Raw genomic sequence first — 18908 nt, 5'->3', positions numbered from 1 at the left:
TATGTTCAATTCTATCACCCACAAAAAAAGTCAATAACTGTAGAAATATTGAGCTGTGTATGTACACACTGAGTCTGTATCCTTCTCTCTTTTTACCTCCTGTGTTGCCTCACACAGAGCTTCCTGGTGCGCCATCCAACTTAGTGATTTCAAACATCAGCCCTCGCTCTGCCACGCTTCAGTTCCGGCCTGGGTACGATGGGAAAACGTCCATATCCAAATGGATTGTAGAGGGCCAGGTATGGAAAAGGTTTTTCTATATGTTTGTTGTCACATTTTGTTCCATCAATTCTGAAGAATTATGTTGTGGTCAGCTTTGATTACAAAGTCATGTTGCATGACCATTAGTGTTGGGGTTCAGCCTTCGTGCGAACCTGAGCCTCAATCTCTGTGTGAACCTGAACCTGATTCTCTAATTGTATTTTCCAATGCAACTGAACAGGCCTCTGAACATGTATCTTTCCCTGTTGGTGTTGAAACTGTTGATTATGAGGCCAGTGGCGGGGAAAGTGAAACTGAACTTCCTGATGAGAATGTTTTGGAATCAAGCAGTGATAGCTCTCCAGAGGGACTCACACCTGGGTTTGTTAATGAGGACCGTAGAGAACAGATTTGGAAAAACAGGAGTGAATCGCAGTTTCTACGAAGGTCAAATAGATTACGGGAAAGGGAGGCTTCAAAGTCTGGAGGCGTTTCAAGAAATAGTTCCTTTAGTTTAAGGGGCCTCTCCCTGGCTGTCTAGCTAGATCAAACATCGTTTTAGACTGAGGCAATCCCTTGGCAGAATTCCTGTGTTCCATGGCCTGCATTCCCAGAGGCTTCTAGTTTTTAAGTACGGTTAGTGATTTGTTAACAGGTTCCTGGTTTTTATATTGTGGCTTTTGGATTTTTGCTCAAGTTCAGAGAATTTCCTGACTACTGTGTTTCTACTGTGGCATTTTGACTTTGCATTTACCTTTCTTTTGTAACCATTTTTCACCAATAAAGAGGATTGTTTTTCCCACAGTCCAGTGTGGTGGATGTAATCTTATGGTCTCGTTTCCTGATCTGGGATGCAACATGTTTGTTGTCACATTTCGTTCCATCAAGTCTGAAGAATTATGTTATGGTCAGCGTTGATTACAAAGTCATGTCGCATGACCATTAGGTTGCTTTGAAAGAGCTTTTGGTTAAGTCTGGCCCATTGGAAGTCCAATATGGTCTATTTTTCTGGGTGGCAATGGCCTCTCTTCCATGGAATCATTCATTGGTTGTCGAAGGCTTTCATGGCTGGAATCACTGGGTTGTTGTAGGTTTTTCGGGCTGTCTGGCCATGTTCTAGAACAGTGGTTCTCAACCTTCCTAATGCCATGACCCCTTAATATGCTTCCTCATGTTATGGTGAGTGCCTCCAACCATAAAATTAGTTTTGCTGCTACTTCATAACTGTCATTTTGCTGCTGTTATGAATAGTAGTAATGTAAATATCTGATATGTAGGATGTATTTTTATACACTGGACCAAATTTGGCATAAATACCCAATACACCCAAATTGGAATGCTGGTGGGATTGGGGGAGCGTATTGATTTTGTCCTGTGGGAGTTGTAGTTGCTGGAATTTATAGTTCACCTACAATCAAAGAGCATTCTGAACTCCACCAACGATGGAATTGAATCAAACTTGGCACACAGAACTCCCATAACCAACAGAAAATACTGCAAGGGTTTGGTGGGCACTGACCTTGAGTTTTGGGAGTTGTAATTTACCCACATCCAGAGAGCACTGTGGACTCAAACAATGACGGATCTGGACCAAATTTGGCACGAATTCTCAATATGCCCAATCGTGTGTGTGTGTGTATGTATGTGTATGTGTGTGTGTGTGTGTGTGTGTGTGTGTGTGTGTGTGTGTATATATATATATATATATATATAGGATCCTATAAGACTGTAGACAAGGAAGAAATGGATGTAAAGTAAGAATCTATTATATCTTTCTATTTATTATTTAGATAGTAGACTGGGACCCCTTAATAGAAATATATTATGAGATAAATGATTATAGAACATTAATAGATAGAAAGTATTGCACTTTATGCAACAAACACTTGCAAATGTATGTTTACTTAAATAAAACAAAAATAAAAATTTAAAAAATGCCCAATCGTAAACCCTGGTGGAGTTTGGGGGAAATAGACCTGGACATATGGGAGTTGTAGTTGCTGGGATTTATAGTTCACCTACAATCAAAGAGCATTCTGAACCCTACCAACAATAGAGTTGGGCCAAACATCCCACACAGAACCTCCATGACCAACAGAAAATACTGTCTTCTCTGGTGGTTTTTGGTGACCCCTCTGATACCCCCTCGTGACCCCTCCAGGGGTCCCGACCCCCAGGTTGAGAAACACTGTTCTAGAAGCATTCTCTCCTGACGTTTTGCCTGCATCTATGGCAAGCATCCTCAGAGGTTATGAGGTCTGATTCATTGGTTGTTTCCCAGCCTCTATGCAACTATTTCTTCATTCTGAGAGGCTTGTATGTCTTTCTGGACACTTAAGACAGTAAGAACTTTTTGCCTTTAGCCCCTGATAACTTAGCAAAAATTGAATGCAACCCTCAAGCTGCTACAGGTTCCATACTCTTTTTTCCCCTAGAGATAGTAAGATTAATGATTAGGAGAGGAACGAGAATTGTGTGTTCTATTTACTAATATCAGCTTCCTCTTCTAAGATGTGTGGGCGCTGGCATGTATGATTAGTGTTTTTTCTGATTCAAATCAAAATTCATCACAGTTGTTTCCATAATTCTTACTTGAACAAGGTTACTGCTTTTGTATAAGAAGTATCTTGGCTTATCTGTTTATTTCTGAGATTAAGTTCAAAGTGCTAATTTAATTTAAATTGCGCTGCAGTACAGAATACGCAAAGAAATGTCTTCTCTCTGTTCTTTGAGAGAGCACACAAAGAATATCTCTAGACAGTTCCATCCAATTAGGGATCATCGCAGAGCGGCCATTCCCTGTTGGAGTGTCCACTCCAAAAGTAATACCAAATTTGGTCCTTTCAGAGAAGTTGTACTTTAAGGCAGGCATTAATTCTGGCATTAATGGCTTTCCTAGATATATTGTTGAAGGCGTTCATGGCTGGAATCACTGGGTTATTGAAGGTTTTTCGGGCTATGGTCATGTTCTAGAAGCATTCTCTCCTGACATTTCACCTGCATCTATGGGAGGCATCCTCAGAGGTTGTGAGGTCTGTTGGAAACTAGGAAAATTGGGTTTATATATCTGTCTAGGGTGGGAGAAAGAACTCTTGTCTGTTGGAGGTAGGTTTCAATTGGCCACTTTGATTAGCATTTGATGGCCTGGCAGTTTTTGGGTGTGGCTTGTTACTGCCTGGGGAAATCCTTTGTTGAGAGGTGATTAGCTGTTCCTGATTGTTTTTTGCCTGGAGTTCCCCACAGTTTGAGTTTTTGTTCTTTATTTACTGTAGTCAGATTTTGTTCATTTTCATTGTTTCTTCTTTTCTGTTGAAATTGTCCGCCTGCTTCTTGTGGATTTCAATGGCTTCTCTGTATAGTTTGACATGGTGGTTGTGAGAGTGGTCCAACATTTCTGTGTTCTCAAATAATATGCTGTGTCCAGGTTGGTTCATCAGGTGCTCTGCTATGGCTGACTTCTCTGGTTGAAATAGTCTGCAGTGCCTTTCATGTTCCCTGATTTGTGTTTGGGCAATGCTATGTTTGGTGGTCCCTATGTAGACTTGTCCCCCTGGCTGCTTTGTAACCCTGAGAGAGATAAGTAAATGCCCCAAATGAACTAAGAAATCAAATGGATGCATTTATTTATTAATGACTTAGATGAAGGGCTCGAAGGCATGATCATCAAGTTTGCAGACAACACCAAATTGGGAGGGATAGCCAATACTCCAGAGGACAGGAGCAGGATTCAAAACGATCTTGACAGATTAGAGAGATAATTGGCCAAAACTAACAAAATGAATTTCAACAGTGACAAATGCAAAATACCCCACTTTGGCAGAAAAAACGAAATGCAAAGATAAAGAATGGGGGACGAGGCCTGGCTCGAGAGCAGGACATGTGAAAAAGATCTTGGAGTCCTCATGGACAACAAGTTAAATATGAACCAACAATGTGATGTGGTGGCAAAAAAAGCCAATGGGATTTTGGCCTGCATCAAGAGGAGCCTAGTATCTAGATCTAAGGAAGTCATGCTTCCCATGCTCTATTCCGCCTTGGTTAGACCACTTTACCTGGAATATTGTGTCCAGTTCTGGGCGCCACAATTCAAGAGAGATATTGACAAGCTGGAATGTGTCCAGAGGAGGGCGACTAAAATGATCAAGGGTCTGGAGAACAAGCCCCATGAGGAGCGGCTTAAGGAGCTGGGCATGTTTAGCCTGAAGATGAGAAGGCTGAAAGGAGATATGATAGCCATGTATATATAAATATGCGAGAGGAAGCCACAGGGAGGAGGGAGCAAGTTTATTTTCTTCTTCCCTGGAGACTAGGACGTGAACAATGGCTTCAAACTACAAGAGAGGAGATTCCATCTGAACATGAGGAAGAACTTCCTGACTGTGAGAGCTGTTCAGCAGTGGAACTCTCTGCCCCGGAGTGTGGTGGAGGCTCCTTCTTTGGAAGCTTTTAAACAGAGGCTGGATGGCCATCTGTCAGGGGTGATTTGAATGCAATATTCCTGCTACTTGGCAGGGGGTTGGACTGGATGGCCCATGAGGTCTCTTCCAACTCTTTGATGCTATGATTTTATGACTTGTAACAATACAGTAAATAAATAAGATATGATATGATAAAACTGGGTGTTGTTGTTGTTCATTCGTTCAGTCATCTCCGACTCTTCGTGACCTCATGGACCAGCCCACGCCGGAGCTCCCTGTTGGCCGTCACCACCCCCAGCTCCTTCAATGTCAGTCCAGCCACTTCAAGGATGCTATCCATCCATCTTGCCCTTGGTCGGCCCCTCTTCCTTTTTCCTTCCACTTTCCCCAGCATAATTGTCTTCTCTAGGCTTTCCTGTCTCTTCATGATGTGGCCAAAGGACTTCAACTTTGTCTCTAGTCTTCCTTCCAGTGAGCAGTCGGGCTTTCTTTCCTGGAGGATGGACTGGTTGGATCTTCTCGCAGTCCAAGGCACTCTCAGCATTTTCCTCCAACACCACAGTTCAAAAGCATCTCTCTTCCTTCGCTCAGCCTTCCCTAAGGTCCAGCTCTCACATCCGTAGGTGACTACAGGGAATACCATGGCTTTGACTAGAAACTGGGTATATATATCATATTTCCTTATCACCCCTACAATTTACCCTGATCAGCCCCACATATGTGGTTCTCAAATGTATTGTTTTTGAATAGAGGCGTAGCATTACTTCCCTAGATCTAGACACTATGCTCCTCTTGATCCCATTGGCTTTTTTGCCGTCTTATTTTAACTTACTGCAATCAAGTCTTATCAAGCCTTGTTGTTTGGTTTGGTGTTATGATATGGCCTAAGGGCTAATCAATAAAATTATTACTATTACTACCATACCAGTGCTTAATCCTTATGCATAGTTAAATATTTGTCCATCACAGAATTACAAACAACAATGCCACTTATGGCTCATTAAGCAAGACTAAGATATGATTTATATGCTCCAGTCTCTATAAAATGCCATTTTGTTTCCTTCTTCTTCAGCCTCTTCTCATTAGACAGAGTTAATTGGTAAAGGAAATTATAGAACAACTGGAAGGCCATCTTGTAGCGCATCCCCCACCCCAGATATTTCATAGCATATGTGGAAATCTCCTCTTCTAAATATTTCACACTGTTCTTTGTGTGTGTTGGGGAGGGGGAGCAAGCAGCAACATAAATTGCACAGTATCATGGTTTGCTAAGGGGCAGTGTCAGCTGGTTTGCCTTTTGCACCATCCTTCCAATCCTTCAGGTGCCTGAGAAGGTTGGTAGGCTGTAATGAAATGCTCTAGAGCTTTCCCGTCTTCAGTTTTGAAGTGTGCCTCTTCCCCATCTTTGTGCAACGACCCTTTTTGTTTCTGCCGTTCTGACTTGGAGAAAAGCATCTTTCCTCATTTATTCTGCTGTCGGGCAAATGGGTCCGCTTCCTTCCCACCTGCAGATCTCTATCAATTGGGTACGTTTAAGATTAAATATTGAGTTTCAGGGACCAGTTTCTGCCGTTTTCATGCCTTGATACGGACCATTCACCTGGTAGCGAGACTGCTTCAAGCTGCTTGATGCTTTTGGAGTGATGCATGGGAACATTATATTTAACCCCTATCCTGGTGTGTGATTGCTGAACAGCGTCCGTGTCTTGTGGCATCACGCTGCTCTTGCTAGCACTACTGATCTCAGAAAGGAAGGAGCCATAGCAAGCGGCAGTGAAGTGCCAAAACAATGCAACCTTTATCTCTCGGAACAATGGCGAGGCCTGCAATATACAAAACTTTATCTGACATCTATGGATGCATCACTCAGCCAGACATGAGACAGTTTGTAAATTTATCGATGTACACCTCAGGATTGAGAGGAGACAAGGAGCTTCACAGGCAGCTGGATAAATCTCCCAGCCTTTTGTGCCTTTCCTCTTTCTCCTTTCATAAGCTCAGCTCCTTTGAAGCAAAGCACGGCTCTTTCTTTGGTTGCTTAGTCTAAAACAGCGGTTCTTAAAGTGTGCTCCGCAAAGTCCTTGGGGTTCTGCGAGGCATACTGAGGGGCTCCGTGCTTCTCTCCTCCTCCTCTTTCCTCTTGCTCCAAGGGTATGCAGTGGCAGCATTGCCCTCCTGGGTCATGGACCTTTTCCCCAGCACCCCCTTGCTGCCCAGACCCTTTCCCACTTACCTTCCTTGCTTCCAGAACCCTATTTCCGACCCAGGTTACCTGTCTGAATGTATCTCTCCCTATGGACCAGCTAAGAATTTAAGATCTTCTGGGGAGGCCCTGCTCTCCATCCCACCTTTATCGCAGGCGTTCCTGGCAGGGACAAGAGGCAGGCCCTTCTCAGTGGTGGCTCCTCGGCTATGGAACTCCCTCCATAGGGATATTAGATCGGCCCCCTCCCTACTGATATTCTGAAAAAAAAATTAAAAACCTGGCTTTTCAAACAAGCCTTTGAAAATGCAGTGTAATGGATGAATATGGAACCCAGAAAAGAATGAATATGGAACCCAGGACAATGCAAAGATACAGAATGGGGGACAGTGATGCTTGGCTCGACAGCAGTATGTGTGAAAATGATCTTGGAGTCCTTGTGGACAACAGTTTAAACATGAGCCAACAATGTGATGTGGCGGCAAAAAAAGCCAATGGGATTTTGGCCTGCATCAATAGGAGCTTAGTGTCTAGATCTAGGAAAGTCATGCTACCCCTCTATTCCGCTTTGGTTAGAACACACCTGGAATATTGTGTCCAATTCTGGGCACCACAATTCAAGAGAGATATTGACAAGCTGGAATGTGTCCAGAGGAAGAGGGCGACTCAAATGATCCAGGGTCTGGAGAACAAGCCCTATGAGGAGCGGCTTAAGGAGCTGGGCATGTTTAGCCTGAAGAAGAGAAGGCTGAGAAGAGATATGATAGCCATGTATAAATATGTGAGAGGAAGCCACAGGGAGGAGGGAGCAAGCTTGTTTTCTGCTTCCTTGGAGACTAGGATGCGGAACAATGGCTTCAAACTACAAGAGAGGAGATTCCATCTGAACATGAGGAAGAACTTCCTGACTGTGAGAGCCGTTCAGCAGTGGAACTCTCTGCCCCAGAGTGTGGTGGAGGCTCCTTCTTTGGAAGCTTTTAAACAGAGGCTGGATGGCCATCTGTCAAGGGTGGTTTGAATGCAATATTCCTGCTTCTTGGCAGAATGGGGTTGGACTGGATGGCCCAGGAGGTCTCTTCCAACTCTTTGATTCTATGATTCTATTATTAATGCCTTTGGAAAATGAGCTAATGGGACATTACTGGTGTTTTATGCTTTTAATGCTTTTAACAGGGTTTTTATAATGTGTGCTAAATGTTTTTAATTTTGTTTATGTTCATTATGGCATTGAATTGTGCCAATGTAAGCCGCCTTGAGTCGCCTTTGGGCTGAGAAAGGTGGCATAGAAATGCAGTAATTAATTAAGGGGGTGCTTTTACTGCATGCCAGAAGAGGGTTGGACCATATGGCCCCTGGGGTTGCCCCAGTGATGATGATGTTTGCAAAGGCTGGGTGGCCATCTGTTGTGGGGTGCTTTTACTGCATAGCAGAAGGGATTGGAGTGGATGTTTTCAAAGGGTAACGGATAAGAAAACTGTCATAAAATGTCCACGCCAGGGATGTGCTGGTGAAACATCCAAGGTTGAGAGTCAATTCTAAGTCAGCCTCATTTTAAATAATTGTACCTGGTTTGTGGAGTGGTTCAACATTAAATCCTCTGGGCGCAATCATCTGTCTCTCCGCTGATTGAGCTTTCTTCTCCTATCGCAGCTGTAATGTTGCCATATTGGCCGTGGGTATTCTTTCCTCTGTAGTCATTCGGTCTCCTGTAGCTGAGCAAAGGGTATGGACTATAAAAGCCATATCAAGTTAGAGTTTCTAACTCGTAGGACACAAAGAAACAGTATCCGAAGGTATTTCTTACTTGCTTGGACTTCTTAATAAAACTGGTTTCAGTTCCCTTCATTAACATATAGGATATATTTGTATTAAGATGAGTCTTTGTATAACTATTGCATGTCCGGTATTTAGTGAATCTAAGACTCAGAGATAGCTAATAGGCATGTGCAAATCACAGAGAAAGCTAATAGGCATGTGCAAAGACAGAGATCCTATGGCTGGGTCAACCGGGCAGTGGGGACATCCAGCTGCCTATCCTGGATGGCAAGGTGCTACGCCTGTCATCATTGGTCAAGAGTCTGGGAGGCCTTTTGGACCCCCTGCTGACAATGGAGGCCCAGGTCTCCGCCGTGAGCAAAACCGCCTTCTTTCATCTGCGGCAGGCTAGACGGCTGGCCCCCTCCCCGTCCAGGGATGACCTAGCTACAGTGATCCAGGCCACGGTCATCTCAATGCTGGACTACTGTAACGCCCTCTACATTGGCCTTCCTCTGTTGGTGATCCGGAAGCTCAAGTTGGTACAAAATGCAGCTGCTCGGCTTCTTGCGAGAGCTCCAATGAGATGCCACATAACCCCAATCTTACTGCAGCTGCATTGGTTACCAATTGAACACCGGATCACTTTTAAAGTGATGGTACTCACCTTTAAGGCCTTATATGGTCTGGGGCCAATGTACCTGAGGGACCGCCTCACCCCTTACCAACCCCAGAGATCTCTCCATTCTGAGGACCTGACATCCAATTAATATGCTTCCCCTATTGAGACACAACCAAAAAACTACAATTTAGCACAGATTTATACTATAATACTTTAGACCTCTTTGCAGATTCCATGATTTTATTTATTATAGACTGACTAAACATCATAGCTTGCTGCTGCAGCCTAATGGTTACTGGGAAATGTAGTTTAGCACAGGCTTAAAGTTATTTATTTATTTATTTGCGGCATTTGTAGTCTGCCTTTCTCAGCTTTACGGTGACTCAAGGTGGCTTTCAGAAATTGACAGAATTTGATGCCATACATTCATAAAGTAAAATTTAAAAATTCAGCCTAATATTATAAAAACCATTAAAAACATATAATCACCAGTATTCTCCTGTTAAAATCACTCTCCAGCAGCAGCATCTGTCATTCTGTGTCCATTCTTCCTATTTCATAATTATTTATTTATATAACAGGCACATTTATATATATTTATATAGCAGGCACATAAAATCACTCTCAACAAAAGATTCCCCCCAGGCACTTCCAAGCCATTGAATGCTAATCAAGGTGATCAGCTGAAACATTCACAGCTAGCTCCAGCAGACAAGAGTCCTTTGTCTCACCCTGGTCATTCCACAGATATATAAACCCATTTTTCCTACTTCCAACAGACCTCACTACTCTGAGGATGCTTGCCATAGATGCAAGCGAAACGTCAGGAGAAAAATTGCCTCCAGAACATGGCCATATAGCCCGGAAAAACCTACAACAACCCAGTGATTCTGGCCATGAAAGCCTTCAACAATACATTATTTATTTTGCTGCATTCCCAAATGTTTGTTCAAAGAGCCAAGTTTTTACTCTCTTTCTGAATGTCAGGAGGGAGGGGGCCGATCTAATATCCCTAGGGAGGGAGTTCCATGGTTGAGGGGCCACCACTATACTATACTATACTACACTACACTATTTATATTTATACTATACTAGCCTTCCCCTGCCATGCTTTGCTGTGGCCAACCTTCCCTCTTTCTCTCCTTCCTTCCCGTCTTTCCTTCTCTTCTTCCTTCCTTCTCTATCCCTTTCCTTCCTTCCCTCTTTTTCTTTCTCTTCTGCTGTCTCTTTTCTTCCTTCTCTCTTTCCTTCCCTCCTTCTTTCTCTACATCTTCCCCCTTCCTTCGCTCCCTCTTTCCTTCCTTCTTTCACTTTTTCTTTCCTTCTCTCCTTCCTTCTTTCTCTAACTTTCCTTCCTCCCCCCTTTTTCTTTCCCCTTCTCTTTCTCTCCTTTCTTACTTCTCTACCTCTTTCCTTCCTCCCTTCTCTCTTTGCTTCCATGCTTCCTTCTCCCTTTCCTTCTTTCTTTCCCTCCCTCCCTCCCTTTCTTTTCTTTTCTTTCTTTCATCCTTTTCTCCCCTTCCGTCCCTCTTTCTTCCCTTTTTTCTGTATTGTCATTTAGCTTTTCGTCATTTAGCTTTTTGGGGCTTTTAAAGTCCCTTCTGCTGTGTTTTTCAGTGTTTTTTTGAGTGAAGGACATACATTGGATGGGTAGTTGTCCTGTGTCCAAATTTGGTGTCAATTCCCCCAGTGGTTTTTGAGTTCTGTTAATCCCACAAACGAACATTACAATTTTATTTATATAGATTATAAATGGGGCTCCCATCTCCCTCATTTTTAAAGCTATTGGGGTGAGACTTGCTACAATGGTAGAACACATTTTCTACTCTTTGCCTATCAAGTTTCATAATGTTTCACTCATCCATGGAATTTTTGGGAATTTTCAAATTAAAAAAACCATTTAAAAAGAAATAAATAACCACAAAAGCGATCTCCCCCCACCCCTTGATAGGCTGAGAGGCATGCTAACAGTTTGGCTTCACCTCTCAGCAGGGCTTGATTGCCCTGTGAATTTTAGATTGACTCCAGTGTTGTAACCCAATGCATTCTGGGAAATGTAGTTTCATGCAGGCATAAGGCTTAAATTACTATAAATGGGGAAAATTTGCAGGCTCCTATCTCATTCATTTTTAAAGCTATTGGGGTAAAACTTGCTGCAGTGGTACAACACATTTACCACTCTTTGCCTATCAAGTTTCATAACGTTTCACCTATCCATGATTTGGGGGGGGGGGTGTTTCAAAGTTTTTAAAAACAACATTTTTAGTGAACGCCTCTGCCTCCCCCTCCATCAGCCCAGATTGGCTGGAGAGGGATGCCAAGATATTTGGGTTTGCCTTTCAGCATGGTTTGATTGTGAATTTTAGCTCCATCACAGCTACATCCGAACATATCTGAGGCTTGAGAATCTAAGCCTCCTTTTGATTGGAATCTATATAAATAAAAATGTAATGTTTGTTTGTGGGATTAACAGAACTCAAAAACCACTGGACGAATTGACACCAAATTTGGACACAAGACGCCTAACAATCCAATCTATGTCCTTCACTCAAAAAATTGATTTTGTCATTTGGGAGTTGTAGTTGCTGGGATTTATAGTTCATCTACAATCAAAGAACATTCTGAACTCCACCAATGATGGAATTGAACCAAACTTGACACAGAGAACTTCCATGACCGACAGAAAATACTGGAAGGGTTTGGTGGGCATTTATGTTGAGTTTGGGAGTTGTAGTTCACCTACATCCAGAGAGCACTGTGGACTCAAACAATGATGGATTTGGACCAAACTTGACATGAATATTCTATATGCCCAAATGTGAACACAGATGGAGTTTGGGGGATATACACCTTGACATTTGGGAGTTGTTGTTACTGGGATTTATAGTTCACCTACAATTAAAGAGCATTCTGAACCCCACCAACGACACAATTGGGCCAAATGTCCCACACAGAACCCCCATGACCAACAGAAAATACTTAAGGCCATCTAGTCCATCTCCCTTCACCAGGGCAAGTAAAACATAAACAAAACCCTCCTGACAAAGAGCCATCTAGTCATAGATAGATAGATAGATAGATAGATAGATAGATAGATAGATAGGAAGATAGATAGGAAGATAGATAGGAAGATAGATAGATAGATAGATAGATAGATAGATAGATAGATAGATAGATAATAGATAGATAGATAGATAGATATGGTTCACACATATCTATCATAGATTTGAAAGGGACACCCCAAAAAGGATAATTATACGTTGCATGTTCCAGAGTAGGCAAACCAGACACTCTCCACATCAACACTGACAAAGAAACAGCAAGAAATACTGTTTACCCACAAGCATCAAGACATTACAGATATTAGAAACCAACACTTCCTCATTACTTTATTTTCCAGATCACCAGACTGGGCCACAGCAATGTGTGGCAGGGGACGGCTAGTTCTTAATATTGGGGGAGCAGCAAGTAGGCATGACAGAACTCACTACAAAAGTGCAAAACATCCGAATTAGATCCAAATCAAGGGTGTTTCCGTATCAAATGCACAAGCCTAATAGCTAGGTACGTGCAGGACTCTATTCAGCCTGTCTCCCTCAACTCCTGGCTTTTGACAGCTCTGAATCACTCATCCCTTGCTTCCAATTCATCTGTATTCTACTTTGGAGGAACTTCTTTTGAGATATGTTGTCTTCCTTTGTCACTCTAAATCATTCTAAATGTGGAGGCTATGATTTGTAAATTGGAAGCTTTTACTGTGCTTTATTAGACAGAATGAAAGTTGGCATCTGAGTGTGTGCGTTTTTATTAACAATAGCAGAAAATTCTTCTAAGTGCTGGCTGTCATAACAGTTGTCTGGTGGGCAGTATATGTTTCACCAACAAAAATAGAATTCCCCCAAAGTGCAGATGGGAAACGTACTCCACGTCTTTCCTTTGCACGAAATAGCTTTTAGAAAGGGCTTCTTCCTGTGTCACTCTCAATCACTCTTGGAATCTGTGATTTGCAAATAGAAAGCTTTTACTCTTCTTCATTAGGAAGATTAAGAATTTGCATGTGTGTTTCTTTTAATTAACAATAGCAAACAATTCTTCTAAGTGCTTGCTGTCATAACAGTTGTCTGGTGGGCAGTATATGTTTCACCAACACAAATGAATAGTGCAGATGGAAAACGTCCTCGATGTCTTGTAAAGTTAACAAAAGATTGTGTTGACAAAGGCTTTCATGGCCGGAATTACAACTTTCTTTGCGGCTACTATTGCGTCTGCAAAGAACCGTCCGGCGGAGCTGTTTCGGATTGTCAGAGGTCTTTTAACTCCCCCTACCTCAGGTGGGAGCCCTGACAATTCGGTCACGCGCTGTGAAGCATTTGCTCGGTTCTTTGCAGACAAAGTCGCTTTGATCCGCTCTGAGCTGGACGCCACATTAAGTGCAGTCTCTGTGGATGTGACACAAGCACCTGCTTGTCCTATTTTGTTGGATTCTTTTCAGTTTGTGAAGCCCGAGGATGTGGACAAGATACTTGGAGGAATGAGGCCCACCACGTCCATCCTAGACCCCTGCCCATCCTGGCTTCTGAAGGAGGCCAGAGGGGGATTGGCCGAGTGGGTAACGGTGGTGGTGAATGCCTCCCTTCGGGAAGGCAAGATTCCAGCGAGCCTAAAACAGGCTATTATAAAGCCGCTGTTGAAGAAGCCATCACTGGACCCCACCAAATTCGAAAACTTTCGGCCTATTTCCAATCTTCCCTACTTGGGCAAAGTCATGGAAAGCGTGGTGGCCTCACAACTCCAGGTATTCTTGAGAGACACGGATTATCTGGATCCGGCACAGTCTGGTTTCAGACTGGGACATGGTACCGAGACGGTCTTGGTCGCCTTAGTCGATGATCTGCGCCGGGAGCTAGACAGGGGGAGTGTGTCCCTGTTGGTGCTCCTGGACCTCTCAGCGGCCTTCGATACCGTCGACCACGGTATTCTTCTGGGGCGTCTTGCAGAGATGGGTCTCGGGGGCACTGCTTTGCAGTGGCTCCGGTCATTTCTGGAGGGTCGTACCCAGAAGGTGTTATTGGGGGACTCCTGTTCAACACCACAGCCTTTGACCTGTGGGGTTCCTCAGGGCTCCATCCTGTCCCCCTTGCTGTTTAACATCTACATGAAGCCGCTGGGTGAGATCATCCGGAGTTTCGGGGTGCGGTGTCATCTGTACGCAGATGATGTCCAACTCTGTCACTCCTTCCCACCTGCTACTAAGGAGGCCGTCGAAGTCCTGAACCGGTGCCTGGCCGCTGTAATGGTCTGGATGAGGGCGAACAAACTGAAATTAAATCCAGACAAGACAGAGGTACTCCTGGTCAGTCGCAAGGCCGAACGGGGTATAGGGTTACAGCCTGTGCTGGACGGGGTCGCACTCCCCTTGAAGGCTCAGGTTCGCAGCTTGGGTGTGACCCTGGACTTGTCGCTGAGCCTGGATCCCCAGGTTTCAGCGGTGACCAGGGGAGCATTTGCACAGCTCAGGCTCGTGCGCCAGCTGCGCCCGTATCTTGGGAAGTCTGACTTGGCCACGGTGGTACACGCTTTGGTCACATCCCGCCTCGACTACTGCAACGCTCTCTACGTGGGGCTGCCCTTGAAAACGGCCCGGAAGCTCCAGCTAGTCCAGCGCGCGGCAGCCATGTTGTTAACAGGAGCAGGGCGTAGGGAGCACACAACGCCCCTGCTGTCCCAGCTCCACTGGCTGCCGATTTGCTACCGGGCCCAATTTAAGGTGCTGGTACTATCCTACAAAACCCTAAACGGTTCCGGCCCAAAATACCTTGCAGACCGCATCTTGGCCTACGAGCCCACGAGGACCTTGAGATTATCCGGGGAGGCCCTTCTCTCGATCCCGTCTGCCTCACAGGCACGCCTGGCGGGGACGAGAGAGCGGGCCTTCTCGGTGGTGGCCCCCCGGCTGTGGAACGCCCTCCCTGCTGAAGTTAGACAGGCGCCCTCCCTTATGGCCTTTCGTAAGAGCCTGAAAACATGGCTCTTCGAGTTGGCCTTTAACTGAGTGCTATATCTTGGCAATGATGACCGGAATGGACCACGACTATGAGACTGACTATGACCCATGATATGACGAAGCGGATTTTTAGTATAAGTATATGTCAAGTAGTAGTAGCATGTTATGTATTGTTCTGATTACTGTAAATTGTCTTTTCTATGTTGTTGTTCACCGCCACGAGTCGCCCCCTGGGCTGAGAGTGGCGGTAAATAAGTGCAAGTAATAAATAAATAAATAAAATAAAATGTTCCAGAAATATTCTCTTCTGACGTTTTGCCCACATCTATGGCAGGTACCTTTAGACGTTGTGAGCTCTGTTGGAAACTAGGCAAGTGATGTTTACATATCTGTGGAAGAAAGAACTCTTGTCTGCTTGAGGATTGTGGCGCAGCTGGCTGAGGGTCAGCTGCATTAAGATCACTCTGACCAAAAGGTCATGAGTTCGAAGCCGGCCCGCGTTGGAGTGGGTTTCCAACCAATTGTGTAGCCTGTTGTCGACCTTTGCAACCCAAAAGACAGTTGCATCTGTCAAGTAGGAAAATTAGGTACCACCTTAAAGTGTGGGGAGGCTAAATTAACTAATTTATGAGGCCATAAAAAAGGCTCCAGCAAAAAGCATGCGGGGAATGCGGAAGTACTTCATCAGTGTCACAGATGGACGATGAAAGCGACAGCTCCCCTGGCGGCCAGAAAAAGTTAAATAGCCTCTGTCTATGTCTGTATATGTTCGTATGTAAAAAATTGGCATTGAATGTTTGCCATATATATGTACACTGTGATCCGCCCTGAGTCCCCTGCGGTGTGAGAAGGGTGGAATATAAATGCTGTAAATAAATAAATAAATAAATAAATAATCTGACTTGGCCACAGTAGTCCACAGTCTTGTTACATCCCGTATAGACTACTGCAACGCTTTCTATGTGGGGTTGCCTTTGAAGACTGTCCGGAAGCTTCAACTGGTCCATCGGATGGTAGCCAGGTTGCTAACTGGAGCGGCTCTCAGTGGGTTAAAGCACTGAGCTGCTAAACTTGTTGACCGAAAGGCCGCAGGTTCGAATCCGGGGAGTGGCGTAAGCTTCCGCTGTCAGCCCCAGCTTCTGCCAACCTAGCAGTTCGAAAACATGCAAAATGTGAGTAGATCAATAGGTACCGCTCCGGTGGGAAGGTAACGGCTCTCCATGCAGTTATGCCGGCCACCTTGGAGGTGTCTACGGACAACGCTGGCTCTTCGGCTTAGAAATGGAGATGAGCACCACACCCCCGAGTCGGACACGACTGGACTTAATGTCAGGGGACAACCTTTACCTTTACCTATATAATTTTTATTGAGTTTTTTCTTCAACAGTGAAAGAGGGGGAACAATCAACATTATAAAGTAAAGTAGGAAATAGGGGAATAGAAGTAGAAGGTAGGGTAAGGTAGTGAGGGGGAAGAGGGAAGAGGGAAGTGACCGACCAAATAAGACAAAACCAACCACACCAAAAAGAGAAAATAAAAAATAAAATAAAAAAAGGGTTAAAATAAAATCTTGAACTTCCAGTTCGGTCGACAGAGGTATGAGTCTTCAGTTACTTGTATCTTCTTAAGGTCTCATTTGCACCGTAGTCGATGTCAGTTCATGGTAGCAAATGTTAAATATTAAGTGGGTTGTTGTAGGTTTTTCCGAGCTATATGGCCATGTTCTGGAGACAATTTTTCTCCTGATGTTTCGCCTGCATCTATGGCAAGCATCCTCAGAGGATGCTTGCCACAGATGCAGGCGAAACGTCAGGAGAAAAATTGCCTCAAGAACATGGCCATATAGCCCGGAAAAACCTACAACAACCCAGTGATCCCGGCCATGAAAGCCTTCGACAATACATTAAATATTAAGTTTAATTTTCCCTCTTAGGTACTCCTTAAGTTGGTTCCAATTTACTGGCTTCTCACTATTATGTCCTCTTAGTAAATAAGAAAGCCTATCCACGTCCATATATTCTAATATTTTCTTAATCCGCTCCTCATTGGAAGGGATTTCTTTCGTTTTCCATTTTTGAGCAATTAATATTCTTGCAGCAGCTGACAGATAAAAAAAGATTTCTTCATCATTTGTCTTTAAAATCAAGATTTGTTATATTCAGCAAGTAATATTCAGGCTTCCTGTCGAATTTTGTTTTAATTATGTTTTGTGTATGTTTATGGACCAGAGTCCAGAATTTTTGGATCTCCAGGGACAACCTAGCTACAGTGATCCAGGCTACGGTCATCTCAAGACTGGACTACTGTAACGCCCTCTACATTGGCCTTCCTCTGTCGGTGATCCGGAAGCTCAAATTGGTGCAAAATGCAGCTGCTCGGCTTCTTGCGGGAATTCCGATGAGATGCCACATCACACCAATCTTACTACAGCTGCATTGGTTACCCATTGAGCACCGGATCACTTTCAAAGGGATGGTACTCACCTTTAAGGCCTTGCATGGTCTGGGACCGATGTACCTGAGGGACCGCCTCACCCCCTACCAACCCCAGAGATCCCTCCGTTCTGAGGACCAAGATCTATTGGAAATTCCCAGTGTCAAGACCTCGTGTCTAACAGCAACCAGACGCAGAGTCTTTACAGTAGTGGCACCATCGCTCTGGAATACTCTGCCACTTGAAGTCCGTGCCTTGCGGGACTTATCAGCTTTCCGCAGGGCATGTAAGACATATCTGTTTCGACAGGCCTTTGATTTTTGATATTGCTGTTTTTAATTTTTTTAAAATTGTGTTAGATTTTAGCCATTCTTGTAAGCCGCTATGAGCCCCAGGGAAGTGGCAGCATTAAAGTTTGAATAATAAATAAATAACTCCAAAATAAATGATAGTAAGTTCCTGATTCTTTCCTACATTTCCAACATAAGCTATCAAGCTTTTCATTAAATTTGGAAAGTTGGACAGGTGTCAAATGCCATCGATGGAACACTTTAAACCAGCATTTCTGTGTTCTCAAACAATATGCTGTGTCCAGGTTGATTCATCAGGTGCTCTGCTATGACTGACGTCTCAGGTTGAGTTAGTCTGCAATGCCTTTCATGTTCCTTGATGTGTGTTTAGTCAATCCTACCTTTGGTGGTCCCTATGTAGGCTTCTTGTCCACAGCTGCATGGGATACAGTAGACTCCTGCAGAGGTGAGAGGATCCCTCTTGTCCTTTGCTGAACGTAGCATTTGTTGGATTTTCTTAGTTGGGTCTGTTGATAGTTTGTAGGTTGTGTTTTTTCATCAGCTTCCCTATGTGGTCAGTAGTTCCCTTAATCTTTTAAACCCCTTAAAAGATTTTAAAAATCCTATCATCCTGAGTCACCTTTTTCTAGTTCTCAGAGACTTATTCTCACCTGAAATGTTGAAGTCAAACACGCGTACCTAGGTACTAAGTGCATAGACCTTTCATTGGTCGGAATATGAAAGTGGTTCCTGGGAAAGACTTCGGCACAGAAGTCCTCCTTTGATTAAGGGAGAGGCAGTTATAGCTCTGATCTTTAAAGAGGTCTGTGCAAAGGTTCTGTTCACACACCCACATATTTCTAAGCAGGCTCTAAAGATTTCCCTCGTTTCCTTTTCTCTTAGGATTTCACAGTTTGAAAATATCTCCTCGTGTTTCCGGTGTCATCGCACCGCATTCGGAATTGACTAATGTTCCATTTTT

At 43.9% G+C, this 18908-nt stretch overlaps 1 protein-coding gene across 5 annotated transcripts in view; it reads left to right on the top strand.

The window, feature by feature from the left end:
- LOC132782172 (protein sidekick-1) overlaps positions 1–18908 on the top strand; it is a 986469-nt gene that overhangs the window by 665395 nt on the left and 302166 nt on the right. For all 5 annotated transcript variants that reach the window (XM_067473286.1, XM_067473289.1, XM_067473288.1 and 2 more), the window contains exon 22: positions 118–239. In XM_067473286.1, coding sequence (XP_067329387.1) covers positions 118–239 — 122 coding nt within the window. The remainder of the gene's footprint in view (positions 1–117; positions 240–18908) is intronic.

Source organism: Anolis sagrei, chromosome X, assembly GCF_037176765.1.
Source record: "Anolis sagrei isolate rAnoSag1 chromosome X, rAnoSag1.mat, whole genome shotgun sequence".
Lineage (NCBI taxonomy): Eukaryota > Metazoa > Chordata > Lepidosauria > Squamata > Dactyloidae > Anolis > Anolis sagrei.
Note: the sequence above shows the minus strand (reverse complement) of the source record. Positions and strands in the feature narration are given on the sequence as shown.